This window comes from Mirounga angustirostris, unplaced genomic scaffold, assembly GCF_029215605.1.
Source record: "Mirounga angustirostris isolate CCGP_5_RB_7025 unplaced genomic scaffold, mMirAng1.0.hap1 SCAF_7, whole genome shotgun sequence".
NCBI lineage: Eukaryota > Metazoa > Chordata > Mammalia > Carnivora > Phocidae > Mirounga > Mirounga angustirostris.
In genome coordinates, this window is record NW_026991715.1 from 112,497,405 (window position 1) to 112,519,528 (window position 22,124).

General features: G+C 56.5%; 1 protein-coding gene across 15 annotated transcripts in view; it reads right to left on the reverse strand.

Annotated features, from left to right (window-relative positions):
- TCOF1 (treacle ribosome biogenesis factor 1) overlaps nt 1-22,124 on the reverse strand; it is a 47,091-nt gene that overhangs the window by 18,250 nt on the left and 6,717 nt on the right. For 7 of the 15 annotated variants that reach the window (XR_010413248.1, XM_064596661.1, XM_064596660.1 and 4 more), the window contains exons 4-20: nt 20,814-20,887; nt 19,874-20,060; nt 19,186-19,259; nt 17,262-17,492; nt 15,924-16,136; nt 15,482-15,703; nt 15,153-15,317; nt 14,811-14,993; nt 14,396-14,647; nt 14,105-14,305; nt 9,783-9,920; nt 9,386-9,592; nt 9,115-9,300; nt 8,812-8,952; nt 6,562-6,672; nt 2,091-2,277; nt 237-370 (exon numbers count right to left, since the gene is read on the reverse strand). Coding sequence is in view for 14 of the 15 variants with exons in the window: in XM_064596661.1 (XP_064452731.1) it covers nt 237-370; nt 2,091-2,277; nt 6,562-6,672; nt 8,812-8,952; nt 9,115-9,300; nt 9,386-9,592; nt 9,783-9,920; nt 14,105-14,305; nt 14,396-14,647; nt 14,811-14,993; nt 15,153-15,317; nt 15,482-15,703; nt 15,924-16,136; nt 17,262-17,492; nt 19,186-19,259; nt 19,874-20,060; nt 20,814-20,887 (2,906 nt within the window). In the remaining variant the exon portion in view is untranslated. The remainder of the gene's footprint in view (nt 1-236; nt 371-2,090; nt 2,278-6,561; nt 6,673-8,811; nt 8,953-9,114; nt 9,301-9,385; nt 9,593-9,782; nt 9,921-14,104; nt 14,306-14,395; nt 14,648-14,810; nt 14,994-15,152; nt 15,318-15,481; nt 15,704-15,923; nt 16,137-17,261; nt 17,493-19,185; nt 19,260-19,873; nt 20,061-20,813; nt 20,888-22,124) is intronic. The other 8 variants (XM_064596669.1, XM_064596667.1, XM_064596668.1 and 5 more) reach the window with 6 other exon arrangements.

The window sequence follows — 22,124 nt, forward strand, 5'->3', positions numbered from 1 at the left end:
CCACGCTCCCAGACTACTCTTCCTCACAGCTCAGAGGTATCTGGGAGCCTGGTCGGGGCTGCAGCCAAGCCAGGGAAGGCGCTTGGCTGCGAGGGGGCGGCTCCTTGGGGGGGGAGGGCGGTGTGTGGAGGAGAGCGACGGCAGCCCCACCCAGCAGCATGTGTGGGGGTGGGGAGGGCGGGGGGGGGGTCCCCTCGCCCCTGCCGGCCTGCACGGCCCTCCCTTGCCTGCTGTACCTGAGCGACGGGCGCCTCCTGTTTCTTGCCTTCTGACACCCGACCGGACGCCTCCCTGCTGCCGGCCCCAACAGTGCTGGCCCTGACAGCTGGCCTTGGGTGCACCGTGAGCACGGCTGCTTTGGTTCTACTGGCTGAAATGGAGCAGGATGGGGTGCAAGTCAGGGCACACATGCAGCAATCCCCAATTATCAGCCCTTCCTGGGGACAGGGCCCAGTGCTCACGGCATTTGCAGCAGAAGCCTGTTTAATGTCCTCCCCGAGGGCGCCTGGGTGGCTCAGTCGTTAAGCGTCTGCCTTCGGCTCAGGTCGTGATCCCAGGGTCCTGGGATTGAGCCCCGCATCGGGCTCCCTGCTCCGTGGGGAGTCTGCTTCTCCCTCTGTCCCCGAATCCCTGGCTCATGCTCTCTCTCTCACAAAAATAAATAAAATTAAAAAACCAAACGCCATCCCTGAGCCTCACAGGCAGGAGCCGTCATTAGCTCTGTGTCACGAGCTCAGGGGAACCACAGGACTGCTGTGACCCCAGGCTTTCTCCCTGGCCCCTCCCCACACTTCAGTCCTCGATGCTGCCGTCCCTCAGCTGGCCAGGCCACCACTTTGAGCACTGGTGGGGAGCACGGCTACCAAATGGGACTCTGTGCATTTAGAAGAGTCTTTTTTTTTTTTTTTTTAAAGATTTTATTTATTTACTTGGCAGAACAGAGAGAGAGAGCACAAGTAGGGGAGCGGCCGGCAGGCAGAGGGAGAAGCAGACTCCCTGCTGAGCAGGGAGCCCAATGTGGGGCTCGATCCCAGAACCCCGGGATCATGACCTGAGCCGAAGGCAGACGCTTTAATCGACTGAGCCACCCAGGGGTCCCTAGAAGAGTCTTCGTAAGAATGTCATGGTCATTTGCAAAGGCTCAGTCCCGTGCACTCACTGTAGCACTGTTCGTGATAACCCCAAAGCCCCCACACAAAGCCCGTCGCTTCCTCCAGCCTGGCACCGCCCACATAAACTATGCTAAGCCCTCCCAAAGGACAGCTCTGTGACCAGCAGGACTCACACGGTAAATACGTAATGTCACAGTTCGTCAAGTAAAAATTACAGAGCACGTGTGCACACTATGACCTCACTAAAAACACAGATACAGCTGCAGTTCCTGTAGTTTCGGTAAAATTAACAGTTCTAAAACGTCAGTAATTATTCCAGACAGCGTGATTACGGTGACATTTCTTCTTCTGTGCTATTCTGTATTTAATGAGCCCACCAAAATCAGGTCTTATTATTACCCTCACAGAATGTCACAACAACATTAGCCATTTTCCTGATGGCAACGGGAGTACCAGATTCTCAGAAGTCAAAAGAAACCCCAGATAGGGTCCTGTCTCCCACGGATAGAAGGAATCCTTGCCTACGATGTCTGGTTAGGGATTACCTAACCCTCTGTACATGCCACCAGGACCACGAGGCTCACTACCACCTCACAGCCCTCTCCCCGTTCAGGCAGGCAGTTGTTACAAAGCTCTCCCTTAGATTACGTAGGAACCTGCTGTCTGCAGCTTCTAGCCGCTGGCGTGGGTTCCACCCCCTGGAGCTGGCACAGAGAAGTGCCGGCAAATGCTGGCTCCGGAGATGGAGACCAGAGGTAGTTGCTTATCGGGACGAACCAATGCCAGGGGCAGAGACCTGGCTCCAAGCCCCTCCGGACCAACAACCGTGTGCTGGGTGACTCAGCCAGCAGCCTCTCCCCTTGGGCCGCAGTGAGCTGTGTGTGCTGCGTGCGCTGCGTGCGAGCCCGGCGGCCCCTGCCAGGCGAGCCTGGCGGTTGCGGCACGGGACTCAGCCCTGCGTAGCGGGCCCGTGCTCACCAGGAGTGGAGCACTGCGTGGCGGGTATCACATCCTCATCCTCACTCTCAGAGGAGGAGCTCCTGGCTGTGCTCGCCGAGGCCCGGGCCTTCCTCGGGGTGTTTGCCGCCGGGGTTTGTGTGGCGGTAGCAGCCGGGCCAGCTGGACTACGATTAGGGTCGACAAAAATCAGAGGGGGTTTAATCACCTTGAAAAACAAAAACAAAACATACCCCCCCAGTGATTAAAGGTTTGGCCAGGCAAAGGGGAGGTTGGGTGGGGGTCCAGAGCGCGCAGGGCAGCCGGGCAGGCAGAGGCCATTCCGGCCACCCACAGCACTCTCAGTGCGCCACCCGCCCATGCACCTGCTAAGACCCACACAGCACCTCACAGCCCCCAGGAGCCCCTGAGGTCAGCGGTCCTGGCTCCACTGTACAGCTGGGAAAACTAGAAGTGCAGAGAGGGGAGAAGAGTTGCCCAAGGCTGCAAAGCTTACTGACTGTACAGCCAGGGCCAGAAGAGCCAATTCAGCCTGCTTTCCTCTGGCTGACTTCAGGGCCGGACAGACGCCGGCCGAGCCGGGTGCTCCAAGCAGCAGGCCCCTCAGCTGCCCGGCTGTCCCCCACGATTCTTCTGGGGAGCTGTGCATAACCGAGCTGCCCCCACCCCAGCCACGCTGGTGCAGCCTCCTGAGCTGTGGCCCAGGGCACAACGACCTGACTTCACGCTGACCCCATGTCTTCAACAAACAAACCGCACGGGGGAAAAGCCAAGGTGAAGACTCAAGGGACCCAATGCAGTGTGTGCCCTGTGTGAACTCTTATCCGAACACACCAGATGTAGACTATCGTTCATGAGACAATCTGGGAAGTGGGGATGCCGAGTGCGCAGGCCAGTTTCTTAGGAGTGATACTGTATGGTGGCCATCCTCTCATCAGAGAGAGGAAGCCAGGGGTGCTGGGGAAGGAGTGGAGGGCTTGCATGAAGCGAGCCTGGTCACAAGTGCAGACCCGCTGAGGCTGGGGAAGGCACGCGGGGGTTCTGCATGCTGTTCTATCTTTGGGCAGGCTTTGCAGCTTCCAGTGAGGCAGTAAAAGAGAGAGAAAGTGGCCGCTCCCTGGGATCCTGCGGACCAGGCCGGGGTGGCAGCTCTGGTGGACATGTCCACCGTACACAAGGGCACCCTCACACACATGGAGCCTGCACCTTCCATCCCCCGAGGTCAGACTCGGTCTAAGTTCCACACCCTCCCTTGCCCGGGGGGAAACACAAGACAGCAGGAGGAAGCTGCCCAAGGCCAAGGTCTGGGACCCCGTCTCGCCCATCACCCCACCCCGCCCACCTCCGGGGCCCAGGGGGGCCCAGGGCAGCCCAGGGCGCGGTGGGAGAGGCATCCTGAAAAGTCAAGCAGAGAGGTGCCCGCCCGAGGGTGGGAGTTCTGCTGGGCTGGGGCCCTTCCCACCCTTGCCAAACAGCCTCCCCCGCGGCTGCTCTGATCTGCCACTTCCAGAGCCTGCCTTCCCACATGATGAAAGAGAGAAGGATGGGAAGTGGGAGAAGGCTTACAGTTGAGGGAGGGGGGGGGGATCTATATATATGTGAGAAGACAGAAGAACAGATTGTCGGGGACGAAGAGAGGCACCGAACCCACCGAGGAAAACAATAGCGTCTGGGATGTTAAAAGCAGCTCAGCAGCAAAAGCCTCCTCCTCCCTGTTCCACCTGCCCACACGGCCTCGGCCTCGGCCCCGGGGGCGGTGCAGGGGGCCTGGCACTGGAGGGCAGGGACACGAGGGGCCCAGGGCTGGGCCCTGGACACGACAACAGTGCAGCAGCAGCATCGGATCGTTCAAAAGGTGGGCCGTGCGACCCAGGGATATGGGGAAAGCCGCCTCTGACCCCACTTCTGACAGACCTCACCATCTGGTGAGGCCCCTGAGCTTCGAGGGCCTGTTTCCTACCTGTTGAAAAGGCTATTAGTAATCCCAGCCTGGGCTCGCTCACCAGAGGGGCTCTGATGCGCCTTGAAAACCGCAAAGCACAGCACACACAGAGGTGACAAAGACTCACGGGAAGCTGATGCAGCCTGGACACTTGGCTGGGCCTCCCTGTCGGCACCAGGCCACGAGGGCCCAGAGGGAAGCGGGGACGCCCTTCCTACTGCAGAACCAAACCTGGGGGCCCGCTGTCACAGCTGGGCTCACCAACTCTGCCCTCATTCCAGTCTGGGGCTGAGTGGGGGTGGGGGGCTGGCCAGCCCAGGCTGTTAACTCTGCGGTAAGGGATAGAGCTGAGAAGGCACCCAAAAGCCCCTTGCAGAACTGCCCAGGGCCTAGTTAACAGGTCCTGGGCCAGTCCCACCCAAAAGGGCTGGGAAATCCCCCTCCAGGCTGGGCCTGCAGCCTCGTGGTTCACCAGCCCCCAAGGAATGTCACCCCACGGGTTGAGAAGGCAAGTGGCCTCACCCAGGGTGACTAGCAAACTGTACCAGAGCTGGACTGGAAGTCTGCTCTCCAGGGACCAGACAGGAGCTCCTTCCAGGATCAACCATGCTAGGGTTTCGACTTAACACCCTAATTTAGCTCCTTACGGATCTTCTTCTCTGACTCTACCTGAAACGTTGAGGGCAGGGCTTAGGTCTTTTTAATACAGCACCAACCCCAGCACAGACCCTGGCCTAGGGTTAATAATGCCAGCAACAGGGCGGAGCCACAGACCCCCCCCCCCCCCCCACGAAGTCCATCTCAGAGAAAGAGGCTGGGGTCCATCCTTGTAGGTGGGGAGACTGAGGCACAGCGAGGGAGCCTGGGAATGGAGCCACGATCGCCCCTGCCCCCCAGCCTGAGGCTCTGCCCACCATTCTGGCATTGATCCCTTTTCTCCATTGATAGGCTAATAATAAAAACAGAGTGAAACTTGTCAGTAAAGAAGTACTTGACAAATGCATAATAGTGATAATGATCATAATTAGTGAGCTGGGGATGAAGGAGCTCAAAATCCCCCAGCAGGGAGGAGAGGCTGCAGCTTCCTCAGGCTGCGCCGTCTTCCCTGAATCCTCTTAGGGAAATGCACAAAATGCCAACTTTTTTCCTGCTTCTTTTTTAATAGGGACTCCAGAATCTTCAGGACTAATGTACCAATTAAATGGTTCAACTTAAGCATGATGTTCATTTTAATTGTGTTAGTCCGCCCCCACAACGCAGGGCGAGGCGGCCCCCTCCCTCCCAGCTGTCCTGATCCTGCTCAGACAAGGCGGCGGCCTCCTAAGGGCGCCTGGACCGCCAGAGGGCAAGGCCCGGGCCGCCCTCCACTTTCCCTGGAGAGAGAACAGTGCAGGCAGTGCCAGCCCGTGGGCACCGTATGCACAGCCTGGGTTCAAATGCCAGGTCTGTCCCCTTGTTTCTGGCCATGGGACGCCGGGGCAGGTCACTCAACTTCTCTGAGCCTCACTGATTCCTCCTTCAAATGGGAATAAAAGAAGGACCTACCCTCAGAGGGCTGTTGTGGGGACTGAGCAGGCTAACGAGGTATGGGGTTTGGCACACGGAAAGTGACCGATAACGTTAGGTGTAGCTGTTCATCAAGACTTTACGGAGCAGAGAACGGCAGTGAGCACCCCACCCCGTCACCGAGGGTGGCACGCAGCGTCTGACCTCACTGGTGGGCCAATCAGCATGTGGTACGGTAGGTATACGAGGGAGGTGGTTAAGCAGAGGGTCTGGTAATTATAGGACTCCAGGGACCCTGAGGGGACCTGGCAGAGGCGTCCACGCACCTGGGGCTACAGGACAAAGGGCACTGCTCTCTGCTGGAAAGGCAGAGGCCTGGACTCAGCAAGCTGGGGAGATAAGGTGGGCCTGGTCCCAACCTTAGGGGGAGTCTGGGGAGGCCGCGGGTGCAGCAGAGCATGTGAATGCGTGCCATGGGCGCCAGAGTGAGGTCCCGGACATGCCTGCTGGATTCTGACAAGCCCCACAGAGAAGGCTCCCGGTCCCAGACAGCAAGCGGGGATGTATCGGGAGCCAGGGGACCAGCATCCGGCCCTGCCTTGTCTTCTTATGGGTCATGAGAATTTGGGGAATGGACTTCAACTCACTGGGCTTTGATTCCTGATGCATCCAATGGGCCACAGCACGTGCCCTCCCGCAGGAACAGGCACTCCCATCAGGCAGCGCGTTGTGCAGGGATGCAGGAAGGAGGACTGCTACCCTGCTTGCTTCCAGGGCAGATACCTGGGCCTCAGGGTGGTCAGGGTGTGCCCGGGGTCACAGAACTGGCAGCTGGGAGAACCAGCACTGACCCTCCACCGTTTGGCTCTGAAGACTGGATGCTCAGTGATGCCCCGTTGCCTACCTCCCAGGGTTACCGTGAAGATGAATGGCTCAACCAGGAGACCGTGAAGTGCTGTTTAAATGGCAAAGGTCTGCCCTCGCAACCCCTCAGGGGCCCGCTGCCCTGAGTCTGCAGTGTCCCAAAGAGAAGGAAAGGCCTACCTGGCTGGCCGGCAGCTCCTCGTCGCTGCTCTCCGAGGAGCCCTCTGTGTTCTTCTCTGGGGGTGCTGGGGCCAGGGGCTTGCTTCTGGCAGCTTTGGAGTTACCCTCCTTCTGAGGGGACAAGCACATGGGTAGGAGGCAGGGGGTGTTAGCTGAAGGGGAACACGACTGAGAGACTGGGGCAGGGAAACCACGGCCAGCGAGCAAGCATGCCCTTGTATGCTGGCTGTCCACGGGAGGCAGCACGGCCCCTTACTACCCGCATGGGAGGACAGCTGCTGGCTCAGCATGCCCCCGGCCACCGGAAACACAGCCTTCCCCTCTGCTAATGCTCCCTCCAGAGCCCACTCTGAACTTGAAAGGGAAGTAGGAGTCAGACCCCACTAAAACCTGAGGGCTGCAGTGCTGGTGGCCCGGCGTCCAGATGAGAGGAGACAGCAGCTTGGGACAAGGCTGCAGGGGTGAGCCAGTGGTAGTGGTCCCACCGTGCTCACATCTGGCTGCAACACCCCCAGGTAAGAGCAGGAGCCAGCCAGAAGTGTCCCAAGGCTGCCACCCCTCCTGCCGGACCAGGCATAAATGAGGGGGGCTGGCTGGGCAGGAGCTGCGGTCGGGGAGCCAGAGGAGGAGAGCACGGAGTAGCAGGCACTGGTGGTGACCAGCTCAGGGGAGCCCAGGGCAGGGGCAGAGTCCCCCCCCCCTTCACTACTCAGTCCGGCCAAGCAAAGTGGCAGAGCCGCCTATGCTGCCCGAGTCCAATTTCTCAAGAGCAGCTAGGAGATCCTGATTTGTGTCATTTCCTACACCACAACAGCTGTGCCCCCGACTCTGCTCTGCTAGCGCCCCCCCCCCCACCCGCTCACCAGGCTCTGGGGACGGCGGCCCCCTCTCCTAGCCAATCACAGAACCACAGGCCCCTTATCAGGGAGCGGCCTTTTTTTTGGCGGGGGAAGCACATGTCTTAGATGTGGACAAGGAGGTGAGGGGAAGGGAGGTCTGCTGGGGGACTTCCTAGCTCTTCCGGAGACGCTGCAGCCCTGCCATGGCAGGGAGCAGAAGATGGAAGAAATCTGGGTCACCCATGACGCAGAGCTGAAGGAACCACCTGGAGCAGCTTTACCCCAAAGCTTTGTGCACCATGATGGGACCAATCTCCTTTAAGCTCTTGGAATTAGGTTTTCTCCCGCAGATTGGGATGTCCTGATCCAGGAACCCACTTAAAACTTAAAAAACAAAAACAAACCAAAATACTGCTATGTCTAAACATGGCTGGGACCCTTGTGTCTTAGTCTGGCATTAGGCCCCCATACATGTGACTGGTGACAAGCAACTAGAAGTGACTATTGCCTACAGGGTGGCTGGCCTTTGTGGAACCCACGTGACTTCACATTCCCTCCCCTTCGCAACCCCCCGCCCGCCCCGGAGGGCCTAGCTCCGCTTGTCTGGTGAACCCCTGGTCTTCCTTTAAGCTCTGCTCAATCATCTCTTCTGGCCTCTAGAGACGTGTTCTCCCAGCTCCATCAGACAGAGCACTACCAGAATATTCTCCAATAATCCACTACTTCACCTTGCCCTACTGACTACAGGCCCCATGAGATGAGAGCAGGGCCAACATCTTTCATCCCTTTATCTCCATCCGCGAGATGGAGCGCTCGTAGTTGGTCTGTGCACTGAAGGCAGAGGTCAGTGCTAGGAGCACTTAACAAACTTCTTGGTGCTTGTTTTACTCCTGAAGAAAACAGAAACCTAAGAGGGGATGAAGCTCGGCCTGGCACAGGGACTTCCAGCTTCCCTTAAGAAACAAACATGTGGCCACATGCGGTCATAATCAGCTGCTGGGGCTGACAGGGACCATCTTTCTAGCTGGGACCAGAACTCTCCAGTTTGCCCTAGCTGCCACCACCTTCTACTGCCTCTCCTGACACCAAGGCTCAACGGTGGCTACGAGGCCATCACACACGGGAGCCCTCTATGTCCTGGAGTCTGGCTCCCTGAACTTCTGCAGGCCGAAGCCACTCCTGCTGCCTTCCACACACAGACAGAAGGGAAATCGTCCACGTAGAAGTCGGTCCCTCATCCCCTCCCTCTCCCCACTCCCTAGGCTTCACCCAGCTGAGCTCTCCCTGGGGTCCCAGGCCCAGATGAGGGAGGGGACTTCCTCTAGCTCCCCAGCACCTCCTGGTACCTGTATCGCAGCCCAAGCCTCCTCAAGACTCCCTGTGACATCCTGAGATCCTTGGCCTCACTTACCTTGGCAGGAGTTGCTGGTCTAGCCTTCTGTGGGGCTGGTGTGTCCACTCGTGCTGTGGAGGCCTCGGCAGAAACAGGAGTGCCCGGGACACCTTTCATCAGGGAGGCCTTGGCTGGGGGGAGCTTTACAGCAGGTTTCACCTAAAGAGACACAGAGGACAGCGGCTGGGGTAAGGGTCCAGGAGTCATGGCTTTCATCTGGTCTTCCTTCCTCACCTGGCCCTGAACCCAAGTCCTGCGCGAGGAGTGGGCGGCGACGGCTCAGAGGCCTAGTGTCGTAGCGGCTTCCTCATTAGGCCTCACCTGGGCCGGCGCCTCCTCCTCGCTGTCCGACTCCTCCTCACTGCTGCTCTCCGAGGCCTCCTCCGGCTTCCCAGCCCGGGTGGCTGTGGCTTCTGTCTTCTCGGGAGGGGCTGCTGCAGCCCCTTTCCTGGAGAACCCCTTGCCGGGGGCTGAGGCAGTTCTGACCTGGGGGGTCTTCCCTGAGGGCTTCACCGGGAGTGAGAGCAACAGAATTAGGGGAGAGAGCCACAGGGACCACAAGAGCTGCTCTCCACTCTCCCCGGGGCCTCACCTGAGTGGGGGCCTCCCCGTCACTGTCCGACTCCTCCTCGCTGCTCTCCGAGTCCTCCGGTGGGCTCTTGACTGGCCCCGGCTGGGCCTGCGCTGCAGTGGCCACGGCCTTCCCCGCAGTGGCCACGGCCTTCCCCACAGCTGGCACGGCCCCCCGGCCCCTCACCGAGACGGCACTGCTCTGGGGGGCTCTCGCTGGCGGCTTTACCTGAATGTGAGAAGGTAGCAGCATTAGGGAAGGAAGCAGACAGCACGGTTCCATTTAGGTTAAGCCCACCCACGGTGTGACTGTGCGGAAGTCTCTCCTGCCTGTGCAGGGCCCTGGCTAGGCTGAACCAGCTGCGTGCTCCTCCCGAGCTCCACCCCCCTCCGGCTCCTGGGCTTCTGGTCCCACTTGCCTTGGCCGGGGACTCCTGCTTGGCTGGAGCAACGGCAGTGACCACTTTTCCCGGAGCTGATGCTGCCCCTTTGGCTGAAGCTGCTCTGGTGGGAGCTGGGCTGGCTTTGCTCTGAGGAATTTTCACTGAGGCCTTCACCTGGAAGGAGAAACAGGAATTATGGAAGGGAGAAGGTGAGATGCAGCAGAGTGGTTAGCCAAGAACGCCGGTTCTGGAGTCAGCTGCCTGAGTGTGGATTCTTGCTCGTCCATTTAATAGCTGTGTGAACCTGGGCAATTCACTGACCTCTGTGGCCTCAGTTTCCTTCTCTGTAAAATGGGGCTAACAACAAGGCTCACCCACAGGGTTATCACGAGGATTAAATGGGAAAGTCACAGTGTTTAGCATGGTGCCTGGCACATAAACTCATTTATTGTGAGCACTTTTCTTAGTGTTAGCTAAGCAGGAGCCTACCCAAGGCAGAGGTATTTTCCAGGCTCCCTTTTCAGCTAGGCAGCCATGAGTTTAACTTCTGGCTAACAGAATGGAAGTCAAGTATACAATTCAACTTTCTTACACAGGTAGAAAACATGGGTCTTCTTCCTCCCAGCTGGAAGAAATGCTGAGGTAACAGCTGGAGCTCTAGCAGCCATCTTAGCGTATGAGGCAGGAGCCAGGTACTCAGGATGGCAGAATAAGACAGAAAACCATGGCTGTTTGAGGTTTTCTTCAGTTTAATCTAATCTTAACTGATATCCAAAGGATCCCCCAAGCCCTCTCGGGGTATCCAAGCAAACACAGACCTAGATAGATGAGGGCAACAAAGAGTAAAATCTTTGACAGTGAGATTGCTGACAGGAGTGTGAAAGCAAACCGGGCTAATGTGAAGTAGAATGAGGAATCTGGCAGTGTCTCTAGGCCCCTGCCTCATTCAGAGATGCCATCTGATCAGTGACTTCCCCCATCCACACGAGACCAAGTGAAACTAAGAATCAGCATGTCAAGAAAGAAAGCCCTCTAAAGCACAGACTGTGTCTGGCTAAGGTCAAGGTGCTCATCAGCATAGAAAAGTCATCCAGAGGGGAGCAATGTCTTTTACATTCACTTAAGAAAACAGAAGACACCAGCACTAAGTTGACCTCACAAGTCTCAATACAGTATAAAATGTAACTGACTCAAGAAACAAAAAAACCTGAACAGACCAATAATAATTTTCAAAATTGATTTAGTAATTAAAAATCTTCTTCCACACACAAAAAATCCAGGCCCAGGTGTCTTTTTTTGGTGAATTCTATTAAGGAAGAAATAATACCAATCCAACATAAACTCTCAGAAAACAAAGGAGAGAATACTACCAAACCCATTTCAGGAGGCCAGTATCACCCGGATACCAAACCCAGGCCAAGACGTTACACAAAAACTACAGACTAATACTCCTGGTGGATATAGACACAAAGACCTTAGCAAACCAAATCCAGCAACAAAGAAAAGGGAGCATGACCAAGTGGGATTTATTGCAAGAATGAAAGGTTGATTTAATACCTGAAAATCAACTAAGTGCAATATAGTGCATTAACAGAACAGGAAAAAAACAGTAAGATCACTTCAACCGAAAAACGCATTTGACAAAAATTCAACTCCAACTCATAATAAAAACTCAACAACCTAAGAACAGAAAAGAACTTCCTTGGGGTACCCGGCTGGCTCAGTCAGTGGAGCATGTGACTCCTGAACCTATGGTTGTGAGTTCAAGACCCACATTGGGTGTAGAGCTTACTTAAAAATAAAATCTTAACAAAAATAAAAACTTCCTCATACTGATAAAGGGCATCTTTTAAAAACTTAGAGCTAAAATCATACTAAACAGTGAAAGACTGAACACTATACCCTAAATGAGAAAACAAGGCAAGGGTGTCTGTTCTCACCACTGCTACTCAACATTGTACTGGAGGACCTAGCCAGGGCTGTAAAGCAAGAAAAAGAAATAAACGCCATCTAGATTGAAGAGGAAAAAGTAAAACTGTCCTTATTCACAGACAACATGGTTTGTATATAGAAAATCCCAAGGAATCTACAAAAGCCAGGAAAACAGGTAAGCAAATGTAATATCGTAAGATGTAAGGTCAACAGGGACGCCTGGGTGGCTCAGCTGGTTAAGTGCCTGCCTTCAGCTCAGGTCATGATCCCAGGGTCCTGGGATTGAGTCCCGCATTGGACTCCCTGCTCAGTGGGGAGCCTGCTTCTCCCTCTGCCTGCCTCCCCACTGCTTGTGGTCTCTGACAAATAAATAAAATCTTAAAAAAAAAAAAAAAAAAAAAAAGTACGGTCAACATACAACACAAGGTCAGGCCCGAAAGGCACCGTACCACTTATTCAGCCAATCGTGACACGCTGACTGACCATCTCTCCCATCCCTCTCACACAAGGGCTCTCTTCCTATGGCATTGCAATGGAGAATCACCTCCTTCTCAGGCTCCGGCACATCTGGTTTTCCAGAACCAGTCCTGTCTTTGTTCCTTTGTTTTGAACCTCAGCTCTCACATGGATGGTTTCCTTTGAGCTGGCTGGGGTCTCTGAGCAGACCAGAGACTATCTGACTCACTTGACCCCAGCAATACTGAGCCGTGTGGGACCCACTGAGTGTGTGCAGACAGCATTTTGAGAGTGAAGCCATACAAGGATTCTCTTATTTCTTCCTCACCAGAACCTCGCAACAGAGGCTTAATTATCCTTATCCTTCAGACAAGACTCCTATCAGAGCCGCCTGTCTCGGTGGAGGCAATTCAGACCTCTTGAAGCTGGGCAAGGCCCCATCTTCTGACAGGGCATCAGGCTATAAAGCTGCTCCCCTAGAGAGGGATTAGCTGCTTTACTTTGCACCTTGGAAGAATGTAAGACCCCAGAGCATAATCATGTCTGTGGTTGGAAAAGTTTGGGCCAAGATATAGCAGAAGGATGTGTGAAAGTCAAGGCTTTTGAGGCAGACACACTGGGGCCCCGGGCCCAGCTCGGACCCTCATTGGCTGGCTGGGCTGAAGCAGGTCAGCAAACAACTCTTCTAAGCTCTAATTTCCTCCTCCAGAAAGCAAAGCAAATGAACACCCGTCTAATGGTACTGGTGGGAGGCTCAGATGGGAAGACAAATACTTAAGCCATAAAGCACAATGAAACTTTTCAGGCCAAAGTCTGGGGTGTGTCTATAGCTTACAAACGGGATAGGAGCTGCTGGGCTGGGACTCCAGCAGGGCCCACACGCAGGTCAAAACCTCACTAGGGGAATCACAGGAACCTGGGTCCCACAACGCAACAGGGAGAGGGGAAAAAAAAAATCCATAGAAAATGTGTGCTTTGGTATAGGGAAAAAAAAGAAATGACTAATTTCTGAGTGGTTATTGGGTGGGTCGGGGGAGAGTGACGATTACAAATAATAAAATGGTGAGTGAGCACAGGGCATGAGCAATCTTCACTTTTTGCAACTTAACTCTTCCAAACGGGGAGGGGACTCCTGATTCTGTTCCCCATTGGCCTGGCCCACCCTCAGGGCGGCAGATGAGCAAGCCTGCAGCGCACAGGCCCCTTGCTGGGCGTGGTAGGTGAGAGCTCGTTACATTCTCAATCCTGTGAAGGTTGATTTCCAATTTATAGAAGAGTAAAACAAAGGCCCTGGATGGAGTCCGTCACTTGCTAGGACACAGAGCTGGGACTTGAATCCAGGCGGTTTGGCTCCAAACCCCTGCCGTCTGCCCCTGCCACACCACCTCCCTCAGTGATCCCACCAAAATGCTCTGCTTGGGGCAGTTCACTCAGGCCAGGCGCTCTCCCACCCTCTGGGCCTTCACACAGGCCAGCTTCTTTGCCTGCAACACTCCACTTCCCCTGGCCGGCTCTCTCAGCCCAGTTCCTGATGCCACTCCCTCCAGGAAACCCCTACACGCTCTCACCAGCCATGCTGTTAGCCCAGCTACGCGCTCTTCTCAGCCTTAGCACACACCATGCTGGAACAACCTGGGCACACATCCATGCCCGCATCTAGACTAGGAACTCCCTGAGGGAGACCGGACAGCGCCTGGCAGATGGGGTGCTCAACAGAGCTTGTGGAAGGCATAAGGAATCCCAATGGGAGCTCAAAAGGCCACGGGGGAGATCTTGCCATCTCTGACAGGTGGAGGAGACAGAGTGAAAAGTGGGGAAGGAGGCTGAGTTGAGGCTGCCCTTGAGGTTTCTGCACACCCGGGGGCGGGGGAGGGGGGAGGGGAGGGCAAGAGCAGCCCAGAAAAGCCTCTCCTCAGCCCTGCCCCAGGCTCTGGTGTGGCTGGGATGGGCTGGGCCTTCCTCGGCCTCACCTGGGCTAGAGCTTCAGCCGTCTCCTCACTGTCAGAGTCCTCCTCACTGCTCTCGGAGGAGTCTTCCTGAGCCTCAGCTTTGACCAGGGCCACTGCAGGCCCTGCCTTCCCAGGGGGTGCTGGGGCAGTCCCTTGGCCTGAGGGCCCCTTGGTGGGTGTGGAAGCAGCTTTCAGGGTGACACCTTTCCCTACAGGCTTTGCCTGGAATGACAGGGAAGAGAAGCAGGTCGCAGGTGCCCCAGGGGCCACGTGAGCACTGGCCCTGAGTCAGCTGAATAAACTTGGCCTCACCTGTCCCACGACTGGGGTAGGAGCGGGGTCCTCCTCACTCTCGGACTCCTCGCTGCTTGAAGAGTCCTCTGGCCTCTGGGTGCCCCTGGCCATAGCTGGGGATGAGGTGCAGGCTGGAGAAGTTGCTGCTCCCGCCTTCCAAGGGGCTGGTGTGCCCACTCGAACCGGGGGGACCTTGGCAGGTGCTGGGGTAATGGGAGTGCCCTTCCTTGGGGAGGCCTTGGTGAGGGGTGTTCTCACAGCCGGTTTTGCCTGAGAGGAAGCAGAAGTTAGAAGCTAGAGAAGGAGCCTGAATTCAGAGCCCCCATCTGCTCTGGGGTGGAGCCCTGCTGCCATCCTTCCCCTCTGCTCCCTGGGGAGCTGACTGGTGAGGGTGGTGAGGTCAGGCTGCAGAGCAGCCCCTCCTGGGCCCTACCTGGGCTGGAGCCACGGCTGCAGGCGCCTCCTCTTCACTGTCTGACTCCTCCTCACTGCTCTCTGAGTCATCCTTGGACCCCTCGGCCTTGCCCTGGGTGGCCACAGGCCCTGCCTTCCGAGGGGGCCCCTTAGCAGGACCTGAGGCAGCTCTGACCTGGAGGATTTTCCCGGAGGACTTTGCCTGCAGTGAGACACACAGGATCAGGGGAGGGAGTGGAGAGCATGGCTGTGTGCAGAGAGACAAACCGAGAGGGCAAGCAAAGTCAGTGTGTGTGTGTGGGGAGGGGGGGTGCTCCCGACACTGATGGGGAGAGAAGAGTCTTACAGGCAGGGGCCTCACCTGGGCCGGCGCCTCCCCCTCGTTGTCTGATTCCTCCTCGCTGCTGCTCTCAGAGCCCTCCTCCTGCTTCCCTACTGGGGTGGCTGCTGGCCCCACCTTCTGAGGGGGCCCCTTGACAGGACCCGAGGCAGCTCTGATCTGGGAGTTTTGCCCCACAGGCTTTGCCTGGGAGTAACAAAAGACAGGATCAGGGCAGGGGCCCACAGGGGACTGCGTGTGAGGGGAGACAGGCGGGGAGGAATGCAAATGCAGGGTGCAGGGCCCCAGGTATGGAGGGGGAAGAGAAGCCGACAGATGGGCTCTCCAAGCAGGGGCACCTGCAGCCTCACCTGAGCAGGGCTCTTGGCTGGGGGCACAGCTGCTGGGGCCTCCTCCTGGCTGTCAGACTCCTCAGTGCTCCTCTCTGGGTCTTCTTCCCCCTTCCCCTTCCCCACCTGGGAGGCTGCAGGCCCTGCCTTGCCAGGCGGCACTGGAGGAGCCCCTTTCCTAGGGGACTCCTTGGCAGAAGCTGAGGCAGCTTTGACCTGGGGGGTCTTCCCTGAAGGCTTCACCTGAAGGGAGACAAATGGAATCAGGGAAGGGAGCCCAGAGAGTGGACATGAGGAGGAGACACAAGAGACCGGACAGGGCAAAAGACATCACACATACCCCAGGGGAGAAGGGGTGGGGCTCTGAGCATGTCTAGGGCTCTTGCAGAGGGCAGAACAAGTCCGCAGAAGGCCTTCAGGGGAGGGGCGAGGGCTGCACGGACTCTCCCTCCCCAGGCCTCACCTGAAGTGGCATCTTGGCAGCTGGCGCCTCCTCCTCGCTGTCGGACTCCTCCTCACTGCTGCTCTCCGAGTCCTCCTCTGGCTTCCCTGCCTTGGCCTGGGCAGCTGCAGGCCCTGCCTTCCCAGGAGGTGCTGGGGTGGGCCCTGTCCCAGGGGTCCCCTTGACAGGACCCGAGGCAGCTCTGACCTGGACAATTTTCTCTGAGGCCTTCACCTAGTAAAAGAGAAAGGGTGGTTTGTTCCTCTCCTCACCCTCTGGTAGTACCTTCAGGACAAAGCGGAGGCCTTAGTTGGGGCTCACAAGACGCCCCCGCTTCTCTCCTCACGCTCTACCTTGACTGGTGCTCAGGCCTGGCCTGTCAGCTTCTCTCTCTCACTCCTGGGGCCTTCACAGCCCTGCCCGTCTCCCTAGGTCACCACTGCCTCCTCCTCTGGGTCTGAGACAGACGCCAGTTCCTTTGGCAGTCCTCCCTGAGGCCCCTGCACTGCTCCCAAAGTTGCCCGTACACAGGGGTCAGGGCCTCCCTCGGCCAGGCTCCCCCGCTGGGAGAGCTCTGTGAGCACAGGCACCAAGTCTGGCTTGGCCCACTTCCGCGCCCTCTGTGTGGCAGGTCCTCGATGTCTCTGTAAGGCCTTCCCTGAGGACTCTATGTCAATTGCGATTCCTACAGCCCAGCCCACCTGACCTTCCTCTTTAACACCCAGCAAAGTGAACCTTACTTACTGCCTCTCCCCTGATCATCCAGACCTGGGCCTAACCTGGCCAGCTCAGGGCTGCGGGGCCTTTTCCCACCACTATCTGATGCTTTCCTCCTCCCGGCTCTCCGGCCCCCCCAGCCCCACTGCTTTCCCTTCAGATGTGCCCAGAGCCCTGGCCACTTGCCCAGGGGAGGGGATCCCAGCAGATGGAAGTTAACAGGATTCCTGTTAGCTAACAAACCATAATTTGGCCCGAGAAGCCAGACAACCAGGCAATTAAAACTTAAGTCCCTTCACAATAGGGCCAGCTGGCCACATCCCATTCACTAGACAAGGAAGCTGAGGTAAAGGGGTGTTACTGACAGAGTGGGGTGCAGGACCATCCTGTAGGAAGCAGCCCTTCTAGGCTGCTGGTTGGGCAGAAAGGGCAATTTCCACAGGTGGCTGACGCAAGCCCAACTGTCCTTGCCCTTCAATTTTCACACCTCCACCTCCTGCTCCCCAAACCCTAAGGTGAGTCTTATCTGGCAGAGGAGGTGCTCATCATGTAGCCATTCGGCCAGCCTCTGCTGGCCATGGAAGACTCCCTGGCTGCTGGGGGATGCGGGACGCTGAGGGGTAGTCCGCCCCCAGGACTCACCTGGTGGGGTGGTTCCGCAGGGGCCCCCTCCTCACTCTCAGACTCCTCTTCACTGCTCTCTGAGTCCTCTTCCGGCTCCTTGGCCTTGCTGGCTGGGGTCAGAGCACCGCCTCTGACTTGGGGTGTCACATCCCCTGCCTTCCCAGAGGTTGGGGCTGCCCCTCTCCCGAGAGAGTCCTTGGCAGGGGCTGGTGAGGCTTTGACCTGGGGCGGTTTTACTGAAGGTTTCATCTGGAACAAGAAAATGCGATTAGGGAAAAACTAATCATCTTTGCCTCTGAGGGGTAGGAGAGGCTTTATGGTTTATAAAGTCCTTTCCTTGTATCATCTGATTCTCAAATCCCCGAGACAGATGCTATCTTTACACTCATTTTCCAGAAAAGGACAAGAAGTTCAGGGAGGTTAAGTCATTCAAGACCATATGAAGGGCAAAGTCATGACTAGAACCCATGTCTGTGTGGCCTTGGGGGCAGAACCCTCAAACACTATACTCCTCTGCCACCTGGAGGCTCACCCTGTCCGCCCCTTCGACTACAGTATCTGATCGTGGTGGCCATCCCAAGGGCCAGGAGGCCAGGATTAGAACTCCAGTCTCACCACTGGCTTGTTCGGGCACATTCCTCTCCTCTATGGGCTCTTTCTTAGACTTCTAAAACTCTGACATTTCCAAGGCAGGCAGTGCCCTACCTCCACCTCCGTCATCAGATTTCACCTGACCCTGGGTTCCCGGGACAGCCATCTCCTCAATCACAAACTCCTCACTACTGTTAGGGCCCTGTGCTGGCCTCTGGCCCACTGAAGCTGTGTGTCTGACTGCTGGCTTTCCGGGGCGCCCTGATGGCTGTAGCCAGGTGAGGATGGGATGTGGGGAGTGGCCCTCGGCCAGGCCTGGGGTAGACAGGAGGTTACTGGGTGAGGCAGGAAGCAAGGGAGAAGTACTCTGGGCACCAGATCAACCCTCCCGCCCCGACTCCTGCTGGTTCTCCCTCCACAGGCCCTTTCTAGTAGGCGCCCTGGCGCCTGCCACCAGCCTCACTCCGCCAGCTTCAACGGTCTTGCTACTTTCCCTCTGCCCTGTCCTCCAACCCAGGCTACGACCAGCAACCTTTCTCCAACATAAATCAGGCCACCTTACCTCCATGCCGAAAACTTTGAGATGGCTTCTCACAGAGCCTAGAGTACAACCCAAACTCCTGCTGGCCCTCATGGTCTGGCAGCAGAATGGGGCCCCTGCCTACCTCTGACCCTTTTTCTGTAACTTGCACCTCGTCTACGGCGCCACATCCTTGTTGCTACCCCTCAGGGCTCTCTACATTTCCCCTAGCAACCTTCAGCACTGCAGTCAAACTTCTGAGGACCCCTCCACGTCCCCACGGCAGCAGGAATCATGCACTCCTGCCTACCACTATATTCCCAAGGCCCAGGTGCCCCATAAAGAAAGACTCCCTGGTCACAGCTCAGAGAAGAGCTAAGGCCACAGACTAACACCTGACCATCTGACCATCTCTGACCACGTGCCCAGAGCCCCTCACCCATCTCACCTGACCACACCACGGGACGGCCACCCTCCTGCCCCTGGGCCTTGGCTCGTGCAGCTCTTCCTGCTTAAACACTTTCCCCCACATCCCTTCCTGGGGAGTCCCCTGTGTGTCGAGGCCCTGCTCCAGTGCCACCTCTCCCAGGAAGGCTCCCCTTGTCCTACAGACAGGTTGGCATCTCTCCCCGCCAACCCGAAACCTCTCTCATGCCCAAGGTGCGATGAGCAGCACCTGGCTCCCCTCCCCAGGCCTCGGCCTTTCCAGCTCCCAGTCCCCCTGAAACACTGGCTGAACTGACTTGGCCCCACTGGTGTGCGAAGCCCCGGCCAGGCTCTGGGAGGGCTAGAGGTTTGCAGAGGGCACCTCCTGAGGATGGTGGCCATTACCTCCACGTAGGTCTCATCGCTCGAGCTGGAGGTCTCCTCGCTGGAGCTGTCGGCCTGGTTGGCTGATGCCATTCCTGAGGGAGGAAGAGGGAGAGGACTGAGGGCCTGCCCTTCCAGACTCCCCTCCCCTCGCCAGCACTCTGCCACGCCAGCCAATGAGAGGCAGGTGCCCTGGGCTCACTTCTCGTGTGCGGAGCTTCTGCACCACCTATCCCGAAACCCCACAGCTGAGGTGCATGCCACTCGTATCCCTGCGCTGCCACACTCCTTTGGCCCTGGGAAGCGTTAGACTAGGTCCTAACACACACAAGCCAGCGTCTGATGGCTCAGAGATCTCCTTCCATCATCATCACACTGAGGCAGGCAGGCAAACGCCTATTTGACATGAGAAACTGAGGCAAACCCAGGCCTCTCACTTTAGCCTCAGCCTTTCCAGTGGGCCCCAGACCCACCTGAGAGCAATAAACCAGAAAATGTTCCCCCACCACCCAGGCTGCTCCAGCTCCCTTGGCAAAGCCTGACGTGTCCCTGCAGCAGACCCTCCCTCATCGAGGTGCAGAGCCCTTACTGCCATGGAGATAAACCTCTAAATTCCAGAATGTCCCAGAGCTGGATAGAGCAGTGCCCGGGGCCTGCCTCCCCAGCCCAAACTCAGGGGGCTTCGCGTCTAGAGGTCAGCACTGCTCACCAGGCTTGGCCGTGGTTCCGAGGGCCGGGACACTGCCCTCCTCCTCAGTTTCTGAGACCAGGATGGTATTTGCTGAGGGCCCTGCTGACTTCCTGGGGGACCTCCCAGACAGAAGGTGGGCCACTGCCTTTCCAGAGGCCGGATGTGGTGTGGAGTTCACCATCTGGCTGGCTTTCTTGGTCTTTGCCTACAAAGGACAGTGGTGACAGACATGCCGGGTGTGGCCTGGTGAATGACAAGCACAGACCCCTTCCTAGCCGTGAGAGTTTGGGCAAATTCCCTCCCTCGGTCTGTTTCTTCATCTTTAAGGTGGGGCCGACAGCGGTACCTGCCCTCACAGAGGCATGGAGAAAGCCCAATTACAGTTCCTGGGACACAGGAGTTACTTGCTAAGTGGTAACGAGCGGTCAGCTGTGGTTCCTAGCACTTTTTCGCATTGCTGCCAGCGGGCCAGGCAGCTCGGGGACGCAGCTCAGCGTCCTTGTGTGTCCGATGCTGCATTATGGACTACCAGCACATGGTATTCCTCTCTAAGTGGTTTCAGTCTAGAAAATGAGCTTCGCGCTTTCAGAACCATAGGTGTCTTATTCACTGTGGTGGCCCCACTGCCTCCCACTGTGGCTGGAAAGTAACTGGATGGGTCACAAGTTGTTAGCTGAACAGGAGAATGCGGGGATGATGGGCGGAAAGAAGCTGTTACAGGTGCATACTGTGCCCAGGGGCCCAGAGCAGTGGGCACTGTTCCCACCTTACAGAAAAGGAAACTGAGGCCCAGAGAGGTGAAGGGACGTGCTAGGATCACACAGCTGGTGACAAAGGCTGACATTTGAATCCAAGTCAGTCCGTTACCCACAACCCTATCCTCCTCTGACGCAGGGGACTGTCCCCTGTAGGGCACTTCACTCCCATAGGCCACAGCTTGGAAGGTGGACCTACTCACCTTGGCTTTTTCTTTTGCGCTTGATGGCAAAACTGGCCCCGCCACTGAGGAGTTGGTAGACGCTAGTCTTGGGGCTGCAAGACAGAAACACCCGCGGGATGAGCCAGATGAGCTTTTTCTCATTAAGAACAGCCAACAGGTCTTGGCTCACCTGACAGTTCAACTGGTATGGCTGTCTGGTGCTGGCGCGAGGACCTGAGGCTGAGCCCAGACTTGTGGAAAAGAGCTCCGCGGTGCAGGAGCCCCAGCCAGAAGGAGCAAGAGGGCAGGGAGACGTGAAAGCCACCGGTCCGAGTCCCCCAGGGAGTCCCGACTCCCTGCTGGCATGAGAAACTGGTGGTCCCAGAGAAAAGGGCTGGCTCACAGGCATGCTGCATACCTTGGTGGCCCGGCCCAACTTCAGGGTGGGCCAGCCTGACAGGTGACCACACTACAGCCCGAGAGTCACGCAGCAGGATGGGGGCAATGGTCAGCCAGCCTGCCCCCAGGGCCACAGAGAAAGCTGCTTGGGATTTCAACGGTTTCTAGCGGAAAGGCAGCTGAACCATGGGCCCGGGAACTGGTCAGATGTTGAGACTCACAGATTCCTGGTGCTCTTACACCAGGAGACTGTCTCCCCAGATCTCAGACAGGACAAGATTTCTAGGGTGTGCTGTGAATTAGAGAGGACACTCTGGAGATGAAAGCATTGGTCTAATTCCCTTCCTGGCATTTAACTCCATCTCCCTCTCTTTTTAATTTTAGATACGTTTGTAAGTGGAGAGGAAGTACAGCGAACCACACAGCCCCAACCATTAGCAACTTGTGGCCAATGTGATGTCACCCAGCCTTTCTGGTATCAAGTATGATTCTGAAGAGAATGCCAGACATTGTACCACACTGCCCACAAATATTTCCATATGCTTCTCTCAACGGGGACTCAATTATGATTCTGTTATCACCGGAAAAATTCATAAAGTATCACTAAATAAAAATCCATTAATATAAAAAAAAAAATCCATTAATATCAAATATCAGTCACTATGAAACTGACCAATTTTTGTGTTACAAAGTATGTAGATATGGATGTGTGCACGTATGGACGGCTGTCTGTAGGACTAGATGCAAAGGGGAGAGCTGTAAAGCTACCCACCAGGATACATTTAGGGGGGAAAACGGAACCAGGATAGGAGAACAGAAAACCTCTCATTTTTCTTCCACATGCTTCTGTATGGTTCAAAGTGAACTTGTTTTGCAACTGTAATTTTAAAAGATTAAGAAAGATATAAGATATATATTCAATATGATCTTGAATATTTTTGAAAACAGGCT